Below are 17,739 nucleotides of genomic sequence, written 5' to 3' on the forward strand. Positions count from 1 at the left end.
TGTGCGTGTGTGTACACGCGCGCGCTCGACCTCACGGTGGCTTGGACACCACTTGGCTACTATGTTCGGACTTGTAAGGGCTAAACTTAGAAGATCTGCAACAATTACCATTTTTTTTTTTCTTTCTACTCTGTCTCCTGAAAACCGGCTTAAAAAGACTCCAGATTCAAACACACGAGCAGACAATGCAACTCTGCATCTGGAGCCTGGAACGTTTTCAGAGGGACCCTTTAACCGAGGGTTAGGGGTGGGCGTGCGTGCGTGTGCACCTCTGAGACCTGGTTTCTGCAGTCCACGCTCCCTTTGGTAACCGAGGACGCACTGCTGGATTTGAGGTCAAGAACAAGTCAGGAGCAGGAAGGAGCTCCAAGTTGCGCCAAGAGGCAGGCGGCCAGCCCTCTTGAAATGACTGGTAGGAAATCTGTGCCTTGGGTCTCGCAGGGCGCCTGGAGAGTGGGCACCGATTTGGCTCTCCATCCCCGGCCCTATTTACAGCCAGGGGAGAAGAGAAGGAAGCGGGTGGCCAAGACCACTGCAAAAGCGGAGGCGTTACCCTCTTAATCAACTTTCTCTCCTCCCCTAGACCCCGAGGGCACGTCTCGCCTGCACTCCCCAGCCCGCAGCCAGCTTCTCCGCTACCAGACGGCACGTCCCCTTTAAGGGTCGGAGGCCGCCTCTCCCTTTCGCCTCCTCCCGGTCCCCCGCCCTTCACACCTTGGGTGGGAAAAGGGAGCGGGGCGGGGCTTCCCGAGGGGCGGGGGCGGGCCCGCGGCGAGCGCGCCAATGGCTGCGCGGCCTGGTCGCCCTGGTCTCCGGCAGCCAATGAGCAGCGGGCTGGGGGGCGTGGCGGGCGCCGCCGCAAAGTGTCCAACGTGGGCCGGCGGGAGGCGGCGGCGCGCGGAGCCCAGGGGGTGTGTGAGGGCGAGCGGCCGGGGGCGGGGCGTCGGGACCCGCCGGGAGGCCCGCGGCGAGCGGCTGATTGTTCGGCCGCGAGGTCGGCGGGGCTCTCGCGGCGCGGAGGAGCCGAGCGCCGCCCGGAACTGCGCGCGCGCGCCCAGCCTGCGGCGCCGGGACGCGGGGGCGCTCGGGCCGGGGGTGGCCGCGCCGTCCAGCTGCGGGGCGCTGCGAGCCGCGACGAGGATGCCCTCGGGCGCGCGGCCCGGGCTGCGGCACTGAGCGCCTTCCGTGCGGGCGGGGAGCGCCGGCCGAGCCGCTGCCCCGCTGCGGGAGCCCGGGCTTGCAGGAGCGCCACCGGGGCGGCCCGGATGGGCGCGGGGCTCGCGGCCCCCGCCGGCGGCTGCGGAGCGGCCCGGGCGGCGCGGGCGGACTAGCGCGGCCGGCCATGCCCCGGCGCGGAGCCTAGCGCGCAGCGGAGCCCGCCGCCCGCCCATCGCCCGCCGTCGCCGGGAGCCTCGCAGCCTCGCAGCCTCCGCGCCCGGACCTCGCCGCGCGCTGCAGACAAGATGGCGCGGCCGGTCCGGGGAGCGCTCGGGGCCCCGCGCCGCTCGCCGCGTCCTGTCCTGCTGCTGCTGCTGCTGCTGCTCCGGCCGCGGTCGGCGGCGGCCGAGCCGCGAGCACCCTGCGCGGCCGCCTGCACTTGCGCGGGGGACTCGCTGGACTGCGGCGGGCGCGGCTTCGCGGCGCTGCCCGGGGACCTGCCCGCCTGGACGCGGAGCCTGTGAGTGCCGGGCGCTGCCCCTCGGGGACGGGGCGCACGTGCGTGCGAGGGTGCACGGGCCCTGCGGGGGGCCGGGTGCGGAGGAGCGGGCGGGGGTGCAGGGCGGGGGCTCCGGGAGGTGGGAGGTACGGGCGGGTGTGCAGGTGAGGGCGTGCGAGGGGCCCGGAGCGTGTGCGCGTGTGTGCACGTGTGTGTGGCTGCAGAGTGGGAAACATCTGCAAGCGAGGGCGTCGGGAAGCCCGTCTGGGGTCTGCGGGTCTCTACTTCTTTTTTTTTTTTTCCTTTCCCCCCTCTCCTGTAACCCAACTCTGGTGTCTGAGCTCCTCCGCCTTCCAGTGCGCAGTGAAGGAAGGTGACTCTTGGCTCCAGTCTTGCATTTACATTATTGATTAGTGGGAGTGCGTGTGCGTGTGCGTAGCTGCCTCCTAGTCCCACAGGACCGTGGTGGCCTGACTTGGCTCCCGGGGCCGGGCACAAGCCTGCCTACACCCAAGCTTGGGGGCTTTCAAAGTTCCTGGATATGAGACTGCTGTGTGTGTGTGTGTGTGTGTGTGTGTGTGTGTGTGTGTGTGTGTGTGTGAGTGGGGTGTCTTGATCCCTTTCCACCTGATGGGCATTAGGGAACTGTGTTCCAGACCCTTCCTGTCTATTCTTAGGGGCCCTGTTGGGCTTCATGATGCAGTGGGGTGGAGCCCCACACTTCATTTCTCCCCCGTAAATGGTGCAAATTAGGAGTAGTGCTACTCCAGGAGAAGGTGCCAGAGTCCTGGTTGCTTTAAGCTGTTTCACCTGAAAGAGGCTCTTTTCTGGGCTGTCAGGATCTCGGCCTGTGACGACTTTAGTGGGACCCTACTTACAGGAGATTTGGCAGGAAGAAACCGCTTTAGACGTCTGTAAACATAGTAGAATAGAATAGGCGCTTTTTCTATTCTAAGAAATCTGGTTCCAGAGCCAAAAAAAAAAAAAAAAAAAAAAAATCCTGTCCAGTTATGGGTAATCAGCATCTCTGCAGAACTATCAGTACCTTCTAGAAAAGGCCTCGCTTGAATCGTCTCCTTTTCAGTTGCATAATTGGACACCTTTCCTAGAACATATAGGGGCACCGGAGGAACCTCAGGCATGACATTCACCGTTTAAAGAAGAGAAAACTGGTGACACAAGTTTTAAACGACACCTGTGGCTTGGTCTGAGAAAATGTGGTCTGGGTATCTGGAACCAGGCACGTGGATCTGTAACTTATCACGCAGCCTGATGATCAAGTACTGTGGAGTTTTGAAACTGGATTTTTGTTGGGGTTAGGTTTTTCTCTGCAATTTTCTGCTGCTTCTGTGGAATTCACTGCTTGAAAACCAGTGGTCTTGGGGGGGGGGGGCTAGGGGGGTTAATACAGGAGGTGGCTGTTAAGTAGTGGGAGACAGAGCCCAGCATTGCCAGATAGAATCCTGTTTACTTGGGACAGTCTGGGGTATGGTGGTTTTCCCTTTACATATTACTAAGATAGTTTTTAAAATAAAATCATGTGGGCAGAATCAGAATAACTTCTGAAGTGTTCACCTGTTGGAAGAATGACTACCAGTGCCATGTGTCAGTGGCATTGTGGGGAAGGCACTTAGTACAGAAGTGGTGACTGCGCAGAGAGGACAGGGTGTCCTCTTATTTGCACTTCCCGGTGGTCACAAGATCCACTTTGCCTTGTCCTTTAATTTTTGGAGCAAAACTAGCCACTTTCGGGGCTTCCTGTTGCTTAGGAGTGACATTTCACATGACATAAGTACCTTTTAAATTGCAGTCTTTTCTCTTTTACTCACACATTTGATGACCAATAAATTCCAAACTGCCTGCTTTGAGCCTCACTAGATTTGATCATACTGATTATGGTGTTAACCGATTAGATTTTGAGATATGAATGGTGATTTCTGATTAGTATGTGGCAATACCACGTTACAAAATGGGTATCTTTTGAAAAATATGTGTGAAGTCATTTTTTTCTGATTAAAGAAAAATGAAGTGTGTGTGTGTGTGTGTGTTTTCTAGACCAGATTTCTTCATTTAAGTCATTAGTCTTACTCTGAGTTTTCCATCGGGATATCTATATGGTTTAAATTCCTGGCTATGATTCAGCAAGACTTTAGGGGAGAAAGTCTCTATATAATAAAATAAAATATCTTGTAGTTTCACCAAGTTTACACCCTCCCAGTCCATTGTGTCTAGAAAATGCTTTGAGCTCATTTATAACCCCATGAACTAGATTTACTGCAGCTAGTTCAAACAATTTCAGGCTGTGGGTTGGAGGTAGAAGGGGACCTGTGGCTTTATGGAACTTTTTTTTTTTTTTTAACTTTTGTAAACAGAGCATCTAATTTTGGAGTTGCTCCTAGGCCTAGTGTACAGAAAGTAAAACTTTTTAATAGTAAATGTAAATGCAGTTTGAATAGGAAAAAAATGGAATGGCAGTGGTAGAAGGGAAAATGCGTTCATTCCTGGAGCCTGAGGATAACGTCTTCACAATAACTTATGGTTGTAGTAGTTGAGCCATAACTGAGTCTGCCATCCCATTACGTAGGTGAGATTGGCATAGTCCAACCAGCACATTCATAAATAGCACCAAGCATTGCCAAGCCTTATTCCAACTTCCCAGAACCTTAGAAGAAGTTGAACTTCTTAGAACTTAGATGTTTGCTTTCTTTGAAATTATTTTTGAGAGCAGGGCTTCAGAAGCTGTTTGAGCAGTATTAAATACAATTTACCTTAGACTCTTGCCTGTGGCATAAAGTTGAGCACAGTATGTGGCTAGTGTAACTGTTCTGGGACTGAATGGTGGCTTATGGGATTGTGATTGGAAAGAGGGCAGGCCCTGGAGGAGCAAATCCAGATTCTCAGTCGTTCTTACTGGGGAGGGAAGGTGACACAGCATTTGAAAGCCAGGATTTTGACTCAAGGACTCCTCATGCAGTTATCCAGAGCCACATTCAGATGAGTGTATTGATTTGGGTCTCTTTGTATTATGTCTCCTTAGGTATTTGCGGTATCAAACCTGGGGGCTTAAGTCTGACCTTGTCACTTCTGGCACAAAAAGTGGTGCTCAAGATTGCATTAGAAAATAAACACCAGCCAGAGGTTGCCATTGTAGTTGTGTAGCAAAGAGGGCCTTTGTCTTTCAAATTTTACAGCTGTGCTAGAAGGGCCAGGTGTGCAGGGTGTTGTGAATTAAGGATTTGGAACGTACTTCCCATCCCGTTTATGCAAATTAGACTTAAAGTGATGATGACCAGATTGTTCCAGAACCTCAGGTGAGATTTGTGTGTGTGTAAGAAGTTGATGATTGTAAGGATTGTCCTCAGGTCTTCCCTTCGGCCCATTTTTCTCTTTGTGTCCCTATATAACTTACAAAGAACTCATCAGACCTTAAATATCATCCAATTTCTGAGGATGGATAAAGGGTTGTTGGAAATATGGGTTAATGGCCAAAAATCTGAAAGATACAAGTGCTTTCAGAGTTTTGGGGACATTTAGCTTGGGCTCAGAGTCCTTTCCTTTGCAACAAGTGTCAGAAGCCTGGTCTCCCTTCCCCTCCAAGATGCAGTGTTCGTCTACTACTAGTTCTCTGACACCTGTTTTGAGTAAGGGAAGTCTGGCAAATAAAATTAGTTGCCTTGAGAGAAAGGCACACTATTTCAGTCCCTCTGATATGAAATGATAGCCATCAAAATCCAAATTTGTGAATACTGTGAAATTAGGAAGTGTATGGAGACTCCCGGGTTCTCAAATAAGTGAACTGTGTTGGCACACAGTGCCCCTCTTGCCTTCAGGATGTCAGAACTGTTCATGCCCCCTTTCCCAGGGACCGTTTTCAAAAGAAAATATCTCTTTCAATAATTACATTTGGTCACTAGATTTCACAAACTTTGGACTCTGGAATGTATTGTCAGGAATAATTCATCATCTCCAAAAAACTGAAGATGTTTCAATGTAATAAGAGCTCTTTCCTACTAGATGTCCTGATGTCCCGGCAATCTAGCTCTGCTCCTTTGGCTAGAGATTTCTCTCCCTGCAGAGCTCATTTCTTTGCCTGTGTTCCCCACGCAGCCTGCCCTGAGCGCGTTGGGATGGCCTCTGGCTGACCTTTCTCTCCCTCAGAGACCATGCTCACAATGAAAGGGCCTCTCCCCCATTCTGCAGAAGTGTCTCCTTGGTGCAAAGGCTGTTCAGCATCCTCCCTTTCAGGGTGGACAGGAATGCAAGAGAGCCACTAGGGTTTTGTGTCACTTAACAATGCACCTGGCCCAGTTCTGTGCACCTGCTGAAGCCCTGAAGGCCTGTTAGTCAGGGAAGGGGAGGTTATTTAACATAGCCTGTGGTTATTTTAAAAGTGACATCCACAGGAGAGAGAAGTCTGGAAAAGGGATTCATTGAATTTAAAGTGGATTCTTCTGACTTACTCCATAGGTTGAAGGACTTTAGGTTTTCCTAAGCAAGCCTAATTTTCAACTCCTTTTGAAAGAGCTTGGGGACATTTACTCGTTGGGGACCTTCCCCCTCAGAAACTGCAATTTGAAACCCTGGGGGTCTTTTAAAAGCCAACAGGACTCTGGGCTGTGTTAATATTCAGAGCTGTTTACAATGGATGCAGTTTCAAAGGCTGAAGGCATTGTCTTGAGACAGGAGGGAGGAGGGGTAGAAGCAAAATTCCCAGGCAGAGGAGGGGAAATATCTAAAAATCCCCAATGTTCCTTGGCCTGTGGGAAATTCAGGGACTGTTAGTGGTGTTTTTCTATGACTTATGCATGACCTTGGGCCTATGCGGTCCCTTCCATCTGCCTCATGGATTCAGTTCATGTTGTGTGTCAGTAATGTGATTGTCCTCTGCTTATGTGTCCAGTCCAAGTTTGAGAATCAGTTAAGAAGCTCAGATCTGTTCGTGTCTTCCCATGCAAAGAAGTAGGACTTTAAAGACCAAAGGTTAAAATTTTCACAGTAGTTTACCCACTTGAAACCTTCACTTATTTTTTTATATAACTAATAGACTAATAACTAATAATTAGGCTAATAACTAATATAACTAATAGTAGAGTTTAATAGTACAGACTCACCAGTTAATTGGCCAATTCCATGATTGTGGCTAAGAAAGTTTTGACTGAAAATCTTTTTAAAAAATTTTTATTTTTAAAAGATTTTATTTATTTCTTCATGATAGACAGGCGGGGGCGGGGGGTAGACAGAGGCAGAAGCAGGGTCCATGCAGGGAGCCCGATGTGGGACTCGATCCCGGGACCGCGGGGTCATGTCCTGAGCGGGAAGGCAGATAGATGCTCAACCTCTGAGCCACCCAGGGATCCCAAGAAGTTGCCAGTTTTTATGCTGGTTTTTGTTTCACGTTTTTTTTTTTTTTTTTAATTTTTATTTTTTTTATTTTTTGGAGGGAGTATGCTTCTGGATTTTTCTTATCCAAGGACTTTTTTGCTTTATATGTTCCTATGTTATTACTTTTTTTTTTTTTTAATAATCTAATACTTTCTATGTGGTTTTTATCCAAGTATGTTCTGCATACTCTTCTGAAACACAAGCTGTAAGCCCAGCTGCTTACAGAAGTCACTTGGTTTCTTAAAAAACTGTTCCTTCATTTCACTGGGTTTCAAGCTTTTTGTGTTTTGCCTTCAGTTGTTGTCTTTGTCCTCAAAATGAACATTCCCTGTGTTGGATATTGGGTTGGGTTGTTGGTGGGGAGGAGACTGGGTGAGGGTGAAGCTTTCTTCACTTCCACTCTGTTTCATATGTGGATACCCTCATCCCTGGTGATCACACCCGGCACACACCCTTCACTAGGGAACAGTGATGAAGAGATTGCAAATTACTTCCAGAGAGGCCATCCCTGGCCCCACCACCCCACAGCTCCTGTGTGATTTGGGGCAAACGTCCTTCCTTTATCTCTAATAAAGGGGATTGTATTAGTCCATGTGGCAGCTGCTGTGAAGACAGATACACATGTGTTTAGTCCACTTCCTCAATATAAGTCTGTCAGTTCACTGCTGATTCTGGAGCCCAGTTCCGAGTTGAAAGCCTCACTCAAGGTTTACATCTTCTCGCGGCCAGTCCTTCCACGTCAGATTTCTTGGTGACAGATGCTTCCTAGGAAAAGCTGACTTGTCCAAAATGAGGACCTGTTTTGGAGTTGGCAGGTGGCAGGGCTCACATCCCACGCAGCCTTCTCTCATGAAGTTTTTGGTGATATGTATAAAGTGAAACAAGTAAAATTTCATATGCCCTTGGGAATCTCAGGCCAACCTGGAGGGCTGGCGGGAAGCTGTGAACAGTTGCAGCAAATTATACAAATTATACAATTAGCAAAAATTATTGAGGTGGTTTATAAATGTATTCCAGTTGTGCAAATACTTCTGTCCCTTTAGCATTATCCTTTGGGAGGTGGCTATGGGAAGGAGGCAGAGAAGTGAGAGGCCCTTAAACTAATAGTTTTATCCTATTATTTCCCTGGTTTCACTGAAACTGAACCCTACTGAGACGCAGGTCGTGCCTCTTGGTCGAATGCTTGGAAGCCTGCAGGTGCTCCCTTCCAGGCAGGGGTTAGGTTTCAGACTCTGGGGCCAGCTGAATGCTGCGCTGTACCCATTTCTCTTTGGAAATATTTGAGGGTGGAGGAGGGGTGAGGGGTGTTGATTGTTGGGTTGTACACAGAGAGCTGAAGAGCTCTGACATTTTTCATTTGTTTTGGTTTGTTTGCAGCTATATTGTATGGGACACGGGTGGTGAGCACAGGGTCATTTCTGGAATCTGGCAAGGATGCCACCTGAAAAGCCATTTGCTGTTACTCCTTCTGCACCTGTACCTGCGTCCTTTCCCCAGTGAATGGCCGTGATTCACAGCCTTGCCCACGTGAACGGCTACGATTGTTGGCGTCTTTATTACTATTTAATCTGGCATAACCAGTAAAGCCCATTGTGTTGAACAACCAATCCGTTCATCTCTGCAAGTCCTAATACATCTTGGTTTCCTTATGAACCAGGATGCAGGTTCCAATCACTGCTTGTTCAGTTTGTTTTGGCAAAAGGTAGCATTCAGGGAGTTTAAAGAAAGCATGGCCTGTCTCTCTTTAAGCACTTCGCATTGATTATTCTTTAAACTTCTGTGGTGGACAGGTCTCTAATCTTCTAAGATCTGCAGGGTTTTGTTTTGTTTTGTTTTTTCCTCAAGGTCTCATTATTAGGAATTCAGTGAATGAAATGAATGAGGGTCTGTCCAGCAAGCAGAATTACCTAGTTGTTAAGAAACAAGATGAAAATAATGGAGGATTTTTTTAAGCTGATAAAAAAAAATCCACAGCATCATCATCTTCTGAGGCTCCTTTATGCAACATTTAGCAAGTGACCCCCCACCCCCACTTCCTATCCTTTGTTCCTTCCACCAATTTATAATCTGTCATTCAAATAATTTGTCACTTAGAGCATATGTGCACTGATAAATTCTCTCTCTTGATGCATTCTTGATGATAGCCTGTTAGAGACTCTGAGAAGTATCTAACTTTTGAACTGGAGGACAGATAATCCTGCTTTCTACCAAACCTTATAGTTGCAGAGCTCTTTGCTTTCTTGAAAGCATTTGTGTATCAGACATTAGCACTTTGGGCTGGTTGGAGAGAACTTGACCAGGCAACGTCTGCTGGTCTTGAGTATCTTTTCTTACCTTTTTTATTAAGGAGCTACCAGACATCTCTGGAAGTGGATAGGGAGAGGTAGTGAACTCTCTGTACCATCCACCAGCTTCAACAATGATCACCCCATGGCTCCTCCCGTTTGATCTGTGCCCCAACACACTTTTCACCTTTAATGTTTTTTGGAAGCAAATCCAAACGTACCATTTCATGTGTAAATGTATCAGATATTATTATTATGAACAGCTTTATCAAGATAGAATTCACATACCATACAGTTCACTATAGGGTGATTTTAAGAAATGTATATTTGAACAACTTTTGGGGAAAAAAAACCCACATCATTTAAGTTTGTTTTTCCAAAAGGAATTTTGGTTAAGCTGTCTTTACAGAATGTTTATTGAGCATGTACTGTGTGCACTCTGGCTTTGTGTGTTCTAAGAATAGGATTCCCCCCCCCCCCCTTCTTCTGGGAGGTGCTTAGAAAGTTCTTTGGTCCTATAGGCCTTTGCCAGGAGTATGCAATTTTGAATTATCCTCTCTCCCCACATAGCTCTTCATTGAGATGTTTCTACAATGCTATTAATTGCTGATTAGAAGCCACTTGTGAACAAACATAACTTCGAATGGGTCATTTAAAAAGTGATATTTCAGATCTTGTTGGTTAATAGAGGGGTAATTAGCCGTTGGGTGTAGTTAGGTCTCCAGTCTGAACCAAGTTAACTGTTGTTTACTTTGCAAGGCCTGACCCTCCAGCTGTGGCTACTTGAAGCTGCTTTAAATAGAGTGAGAGGCACCCTGGAAGAAAATCCTCCAAAAGCAAAGAACTAGGTTCCTGGAACCCTCTGTGCTTGATTTAAACTTCACAGTCTTGAAAATGCTTTTCTTCAAGTAGCTGCAGAATGGTTTTGTTTTGTTTTGTTTTGTAGAAGTTTAGTTTCTCCACAGCCTGCACTGCTGTTGTTATTTAGGAGAGACCCTTTGAGAGTTTATGCTGACTGCTGCTTCGTTAGGAATCTGAATGGGAGTTCCTTGTCTCCAAGTTCCGTTTGTGATTGTGTGCTCATCCTGGTTTATGGAATGATTTCCGTATCCTATTTGTGAAAATTGAATTCCATATTGATTATGGGGCGTTCAGGGGTTTTAAAAGCTGTGCAGTGTGGTCATGTCAAACTCAGAAGAGACATAGTAAGCTTAATTAAACTTATGTGATATTTGTTTAGATACCATCTTACAGTGAATTCTACCTTTGAAAAAGTGGAAGTACATGCCAGAGGGCTTATAAAAATTTTTTGGGGGGGAGGGTTTGAAATTAAGAAATTTTGACTGTGAATTTAATATCTGTTTTGCAATCTGGGAGAACTACATTCCTTCATCTGATTTCAGCGGTGTGATACGGTGGTCTATCACCATGCAACTTGCCTTCGTTGTAGTTTGTGTTTTACCTTTAATTATTTTTCGTTGTTAGTGATTTCCTCTCTCCACCTGGGCTGGTGTGAGTTTCTGGCATACAGGCTCACAGTGCTTGCAAAACTTATAAACAGCCAGAAGAGCTCATTGCTTCCAGGAAGTTGGTTGTTGATGCAGTGAAGTGATGGATGCATGCAGAAGCTGCAGTCTGGAGGGGCTGGGGTTTCCTTCTGTCTTTGGAGGAGAGGAGATCCAGAAAGCAAACTGAAATGTTGTGTAGCTGTTAAAGCCTGCCTCGTCCCAAATTCCTCTGAATGTTTGCTCAGATTTGGTGTCTGTGTAGGACTCTTGGCCACGGGTGATTTGACCTCATCAAGGACCGTGCTTTGCCCAAGTGAAAAATCAAGAACTCTTCTAATGGAGATTTTTGGGTTCTTTCACAAGTTCATTTGAAACAGTACTTAGAAATGATTAAATTATATTGAATTCCAGATGCTCCTAAAATAAAGACTGGCTGACCTCAAATATTATTTGTTGTGGGGGGAGGTCTAGGGAAATTTATTATATCTGAAATCTTGGAATTCAGTACATCTTTCTGGGCAGAAAGGTAACATTTTCATGAAGCTTCATAAAGGGGTTTGTGACCAAAGAGGGATTAAAAACTATTGAACTAAAAGGAAAAATTAATTTTCTTAAGGCTGTGAAGGCAGAAATGTGGTAGGATGAAAAAATAGCCTGTAGCTGGGTATCAGGAGACCTTGGGGTTTTGTCCCAGCTCAGCCCCTGATCGGTAGTGTAACCTTGGGCTAATGAATTAATTTCCTTTCTGGAAAGGGATGTATGACTTCTAAGACTCCTTATTTTCAGGTTTATGATTCTATCCTAATTGAAGCAAAGAGGAAATAAGCTTACTACTCATTGGATGGTACAAATTAGAAAATTGAACTGTGTGTCTAGCATACTTCCTTAAAAGTGATCTTTGTATGTCTGGCAGTTCTGAGCAGAATCCTCAAATGGGTAACTGGGCAGCAAAGGAAAATGAGGTGTGCGTGAGGACTTCTGAATGAATAGGCCTTTGGGTGTTATTGAAGCAGAGCAAATATTCCATGGTATTTCTTTCTTTGGCCATTGCCTCTTTCTTTCCCTTTGGAAAACTCAAAACTTTGGAAGCTAATGAAGACCTACTTTGGACTTTTGATTTAGCTTTTTAAGATTTAGGTTTAAAAAAAAAAAAAGTAAATTAATGGCATGTTTTCCAAAGTTGCTTATCTCTGCTTACCTTGGGGCAGCATCTCTTTCAAGCAAGCCTTCAGTGCATACTTGGGATAAGGGAAGTTAGTTGTAAGCGATGCTGATAAACTGCCCTGAATTTCTAGATGGGCCATCTTGGATGGATTTCCATAGTCCTCTCCAGAGGAAGGGCAGTTATACACCACCTGGTCTGTCCTTTCTGAGCTGGTTCTCCATGGTATGAACATAGTGGATATCAGAGTAGCTTTTAACCGTTTTACCAGGAGATGTCTTGTGTGTATCTTTTAAGGCAGAAGCTCAACAGCCTAATATATGTAGTCCAGTGGTGTGGTTTCTCCAATTTTCAAAGTCTGTCGCTCACTCTTTTTGGGCAGGTTAATTCCAGAGCTACCCATTCTGCCTGTGTTTTCAGTTGGTTTGCTCTTAGTTAGGCGCTGTTCTTGAAAATTGGGATCCTATCATCACCTGACTCCTTAAAAGACTTTATCATACAGAATCTAGATGTTTTTATTTTGTGATCTGAATACCTCCCTCACTGCCACCTGGAGTCCGTTAGTGATGTCAGTGACAATCCTTGGGTTTTTCTCTTTTTTTCTTTAGAACAAATTCTTGGAATTTGGAAGCTTGTTTGGGGATACAGCTAAAATGCAGTAAAGTTGGAGGTACAATTAGTGGTTTGGAACTTGTTGACAGGAAGTTTAACAGGAATTAGGGGCTACTTTCAGGCTAAAGGAAATAATCCAAAGAACTAGAATTTTTTTTTTTAAGCAGTCCCCTTTTAAGACCTGAAGATGGCCTTTTTTCATGGGCTCTCTGATCAAAATAGACCGAATAATCTTCCCATCATTATGTGAGTCCTTTTGTCAGTGTCAGACATAATCTCTGTTTTTCACTTGACCTTGTTCACTCATTATTTATATCTAGTCCTCTCTCAGTGGCTTCTCCATCTCTCCAGTTAGGTAAGTTTTCACACATCTCTGTCTTCCTCCTCTTTGATTTTTAAGTAGGAGGGATTGTTCAGGTTCACTTACCTAAGAATTATTTGTTTATTGCCCTATGACTTTCCTCCTTGGGGCTAGGTGCATCTTTTCTGGGCAGAAGGGAGCTCATGTTTCCATTATTTTTCAAAGGGCATCTGAGGTTTAGCCCCAAAGTGTGATTACTCTTGATTAACCTGTATGGAGGACCTAACAGAGGTGCTTTTGGAACTTAGATGTAAGGAGTTAGAGGACCTGTTTCTTTGTGCTGAGGACCTGTTCTTCCATCCAGTGTTAGCTGATGAGTAAAGGGATAGATTCAGAGGTGAGTCCTCCTTGTATGGACCTTCAGTGAGAAGTCATAACTTGTGGTTTGTTTGATTTTATATGTCAGGGCGAACTTTTGAGAGAATATCTGACCTAAAACAAAAATTATGGATGGTCCTCCCTTCCTTTCTCCTTATTTTCTCCTTTCTGCTTGAGAACCACTTCAAAGAATCAGATGTGTTGGTGCCAGACGCCATGCAGTTATTGTTAAAAGAATTTGGAAATATAATTGAAAACAAACTTTGTTGAGCAGAGCAGATCCAGGCGAGTTCTTATTTTGAGGGAGAAGGGAATTCCAAGTTTTTCCTCTATTTGGAGCTGATGTCTCCGAACACTTGTTCTGTGAGATGAATCATCTGTGAATTCTACATCTGGGAGTTATATATTGGGAAATGGCATTCTTTTTAAATGCAGAAGAAACACAAAAGCTTAAAGTTACAGTGTAGTTGGAAAATTCTAGTCAGAGTTTCAAAAAAAATGAGCATTGAGGTGAAATTGGCAGAATCATTGGACATGAGATTGTGATACCTAAAATAGACATGCCCTTATATGGAAAGCAGCATGCCAGCCACACTTATTTATGGGGACCCCTCCCCTTTGTTTAGAGACACATGACCTTTTAAAAAAATTTTGTTGGGATCCCTGGGTGGCGCAGCGGCTTAGCGCCTGCCTTTGGCCCAGGGCGCGATCCTGGAGACCCGGGATCGAATCCCACGTCGGGCTCCCGGTGCATGGAGCCTGCTTCTCCCTCTGCCTGTGTCTCTGCCTCTCTCTCTGTGACTATCATAAATAAATAAAGAAGAGCTCCTTTTAAAAAAAAATAAAAAAATAAAAAAATAAAAAAATAAAAAAATTTTGTAAACATCAACGAATTAGAATCATTAGTTGAGGCGAATGTGACTTGGGTCCGAACTGACTTAAGCATTTGTCTTAAACACTTCAAATAAATCCAAGCCATGGTCACCAATGAAAAACCCAGAGCAGTGCAGCGTTTCAAGGTCTCCTGGGGGAAGATAATGCTATGTCCTCATTCACCGTGTCCTCAAGCCCCCTTCATTCCACATGTGTGGTTGTGAGGAGCGGTGGTAATGGGGATAAAGCAGCCATGTTGTTGGGTGACACAATGGTCAGAGTGGTGGCTCTGGAGTCCAGGTTGCCTGGTGATCTTAGGCAACTGACTCAGGTTCCTCATTCATTACCTGAGGATAATAATAATGCCCATCTCATTGAACTTGTTATGAGGACAAAACTGAAATAATTTGTAATTTTTAGAGGAGGGCCTAACACATAGCAGAAGCTTGGGTAAGGTTAGCTACTGTTGTTATAATTCTAGCAGTAATAGCAGTTTACAGTTTTGCAGCTGGAATCTTGTCCTTTAATGTAATTATCATCTTAACTCTATGAAATGTAATACCTCTGCATCATACATGAGGCCGGGAATGGTTGGCTGACTTGCTCAGGGTCTAGCCGTTGCCAAAGTCAGAACTCAAACCTGACACTCCATGCTGGTACTTAGAATGACTATGGTAGAAACTAGTACTGTTTGCTTTCTTGTGTTTGTCTTGCTTCCCTTTCAAGTCTGCGTGCTCCTGGAGTCCAGGGATCGGTCCTTCAACTCCTTGGGACCTGAAGCACCTAGCACAGTTGTAGACGAGCAGCCTGTGCTCCATAAATGGTGTCTTGAATGGGATCTTGAAGAGCATGCTTCTCCATTGGTAGACTCATGTGTCAGAATCCATTTTTGGTGTGCCCCTTTGGTGAAGGGGGTGGTAGCAGGCGCATATGTCTCACCATCTGTTGTTTATTGTTTCTCTTAGGTTGTGGTTTGTGTTCCTGTTCCATGTTTCTTTGGTTTCTGGAGCAACTGCGAATATTATATGCTCAGGGATCAAAAAAGTAAACTATTTATAAACAGTAAAGTATCCTTGGGTTTGGAAAGTGTTTTTCTCAAATGCGTGTATATTTGGTGGCTTTATTATAATCTCACTGATGTATCATTAGACAATTTGTAGACTGAGGCACATTTAAAAGATGGGCGAGTTGTAGGCTGGCCTTGTGTAACCAGCTTACAAACGGCCTTGGTGATAAGGCCCTGGTGTTAACGCTGACCTGAGTGGTGTATTTTTAACTCAAGAACATATAAACAGTTTAGCCTGCCGATGGAGTTTATACTCCGCCTGAAATCCTTGGCATGCCTTGAATCCTGCAGCCTTGGGAGATATATGTGGTCCTGGGAGACCGTGGTGGCCACCAGTGACCCTCTGGGCCCTACTCTTCACCTTAAAAAAAAAAAAAGACCCCAGCAAAGATGATGAAAGGAAGAAAGGGAGAATTCCTCAGTAGTTTTGTAGGATACATTTTATATCCAGCTTTTTTCCTATACTATTTCATTGTGGTATGTGGATTTTCGGGGGCATGGGGAGAATTTTCTTCCGTTTTGCTTCCCCTGCCAGCCACGGGGTCTCCGCAGAGTCACAGATTGCAACACGTGACTCCCACTGCCTAAAGCTCTGGCTGTCCACCCACCTCTCCAGTGTTCATTGTTTATTCCTCCGTAGCTCCCTGGGTCCTGGCCGCCACGTGGAACTTTTTCCATGCCCTTATAATACCGCCTGTGTCGTGTCTCTCACATCCTCTTCCCTCTGCCTGGAGAAATGTTCTTCCCTCTTTGCGTTGCAAACTCCTCTTTGTCCCCCCTTAGCTGTCCCTTAGAAACTCTTCCTGACCTTCCCACTGAATTCTGCCTTGAAAACTGTGTAGTGGCTTTATACAGAATTGATGAGTTGACCGACAACTCTCCAACTCCGCCCCCCCCCCCCCCCCATCCATCTTCTATAATCTTACCTGAAAGCAGGGACTGGTTTTGTGTCTGACCTACCATTGTATTTCTAGAAACTGGCCCACATTATATTTTGAGTACAGATATTGATGGAGATAGAGCCATTGGTCTTCATTCTACGTGGTCCTATAAAACCTATAGAGATACATCTCCCAAACACTTAGGATAATATAGACCTCCCAGAGGCTCATTTGTCTATACGTTTTCTAAATATACCTTGTCTGCTTGATAGTATCCTCTATTCCCCACGAAATATTAATGTTGAGAGACTTAGAACAATGAAAAGGAAGAAGAAACAAAGAGTTGAAGTTAAAAGATAGGCAATTTCCGAGCCACATTAAGAGTTGTTTTTCATTCCTCTGTTGTGAGAAGGTGGCTGGCTTTTAAACCCCTATCCAGGGGTTGTTATTGAAACTCCTGTTCGGTTTGAACACTGCGAGTGACCTGTCTCCCACACGGGGTCCCCAGGCATTATTTCCCTTCTGGATCTCCGGTGGCTGTCGTTGGCAGGTGGGCTGGACCCGGCTGCTCTGCTCCATGTTGTGTTTGGCGAGGGAGCCCACAGTGCATTTCCCAACTGTCGACATGGCCTCTCATCTGCTCTTTTGCTAGAGCTGATGTTTGGAGTCTGTTTTTTGAGAATTGACACTGCAGGGGAGGGTTGTTTCTTACCTAGACTGAGGCTGTCTAGACACCCTTCCCCTTGTGGTTATTCTGCTCAGTTTATGCTGAGCCCTGGCCAGGGCAGCTGGTCTGGGTTGCTTGGCTCTTCTTTACTTTCCAAAGACCTCTACTTTGACAAAAAGGATGGTCAGGCCAAGGTCGTTTTTCTCGCTCTTTGCTGGCAGAGGAAAAGGCTGCTCTCCTTGACCGGAGTGAGTTGTGAGAACACTGAGGGCAGGTTACCGTGCCCTCGTTGGTTCAGTCCAAACTAGCAACTTAGGTTTATAGAAGCTTCCATGGCCAGAGACTTTTGAGCAGATAGATTTCTAAATCTGGCCCCTTTCCGCATGGACCTCAGGTGTGGGCAGTCTCCTGGAGATGCTAACAAGTAGTGGGGAAAACTGTGTTCAGCTCAGTGAGCTCTGCCTCGAATGTTTATTTTAATGGTATCAAGATCTTCTTGTAGGAGGGTCCTTTAATACCCAGTAAGTTATGATAGTCAAGGAACATGACTTCATGTAAATGGGATTTCATACTATTGACCTATAATCTAGTTACCATGCCTTTATTTTAGTTACTTTTGATATTCTGGTGACACATGGTAGACATGTTTGTTGAATAAAGAGGAAACTACAAACGAAAAAAAAATGATCTCATTATCCAGTGACCAACCAGATCACTCTGGAGTATGAATATGTCTGCGGTTGAATTATATTTTTTAATACAAAATTAAGGTTGCTATACACTTGTAATTCTATTTTTTTTAAAAAGACTCAATATCATAAATATTTTCTGTAATATTAAACATTTTTAAAAATGCCGTTTAATGCATAATTCAACTTTCTCTGATATTAGGCATTTAAGTTTTTTCCTAAACTAGGGTAAACATCCTTATACATATATGTTTATACGTTTCATATTTCCGTAGGCT

General features: G+C 45.5%; 1 protein-coding gene across 2 annotated transcripts in view; it reads left to right on the plus strand.

Annotated features, from left to right (window-relative positions):
- Positions 1-1,247: 1,247 nt before the first annotated feature.
- LRIG1 (leucine rich repeats and immunoglobulin like domains 1) overlaps positions 1,248-17,739 on the plus strand; it is a 111,323-nt gene continuing 94,831 nt past the window's right edge. For both annotated transcript variants that reach the window (XM_072720500.1, XM_072720501.1), the window contains exon 1: positions 1,248-1,678. In XM_072720500.1, coding sequence (XP_072576601.1) covers positions 1,464-1,678 — 215 coding nt within the window. In that variant the 5' untranslated portion in view covers positions 1,248-1,463. The remainder of the gene's footprint in view (positions 1,679-17,739) is intronic.

Source organism: Vulpes vulpes, chromosome 9 (genome assembly GCF_048418805.1).
Source record: "Vulpes vulpes isolate BD-2025 chromosome 9, VulVul3, whole genome shotgun sequence".
Lineage (NCBI taxonomy): Eukaryota > Metazoa > Chordata > Mammalia > Carnivora > Canidae > Vulpes > Vulpes vulpes.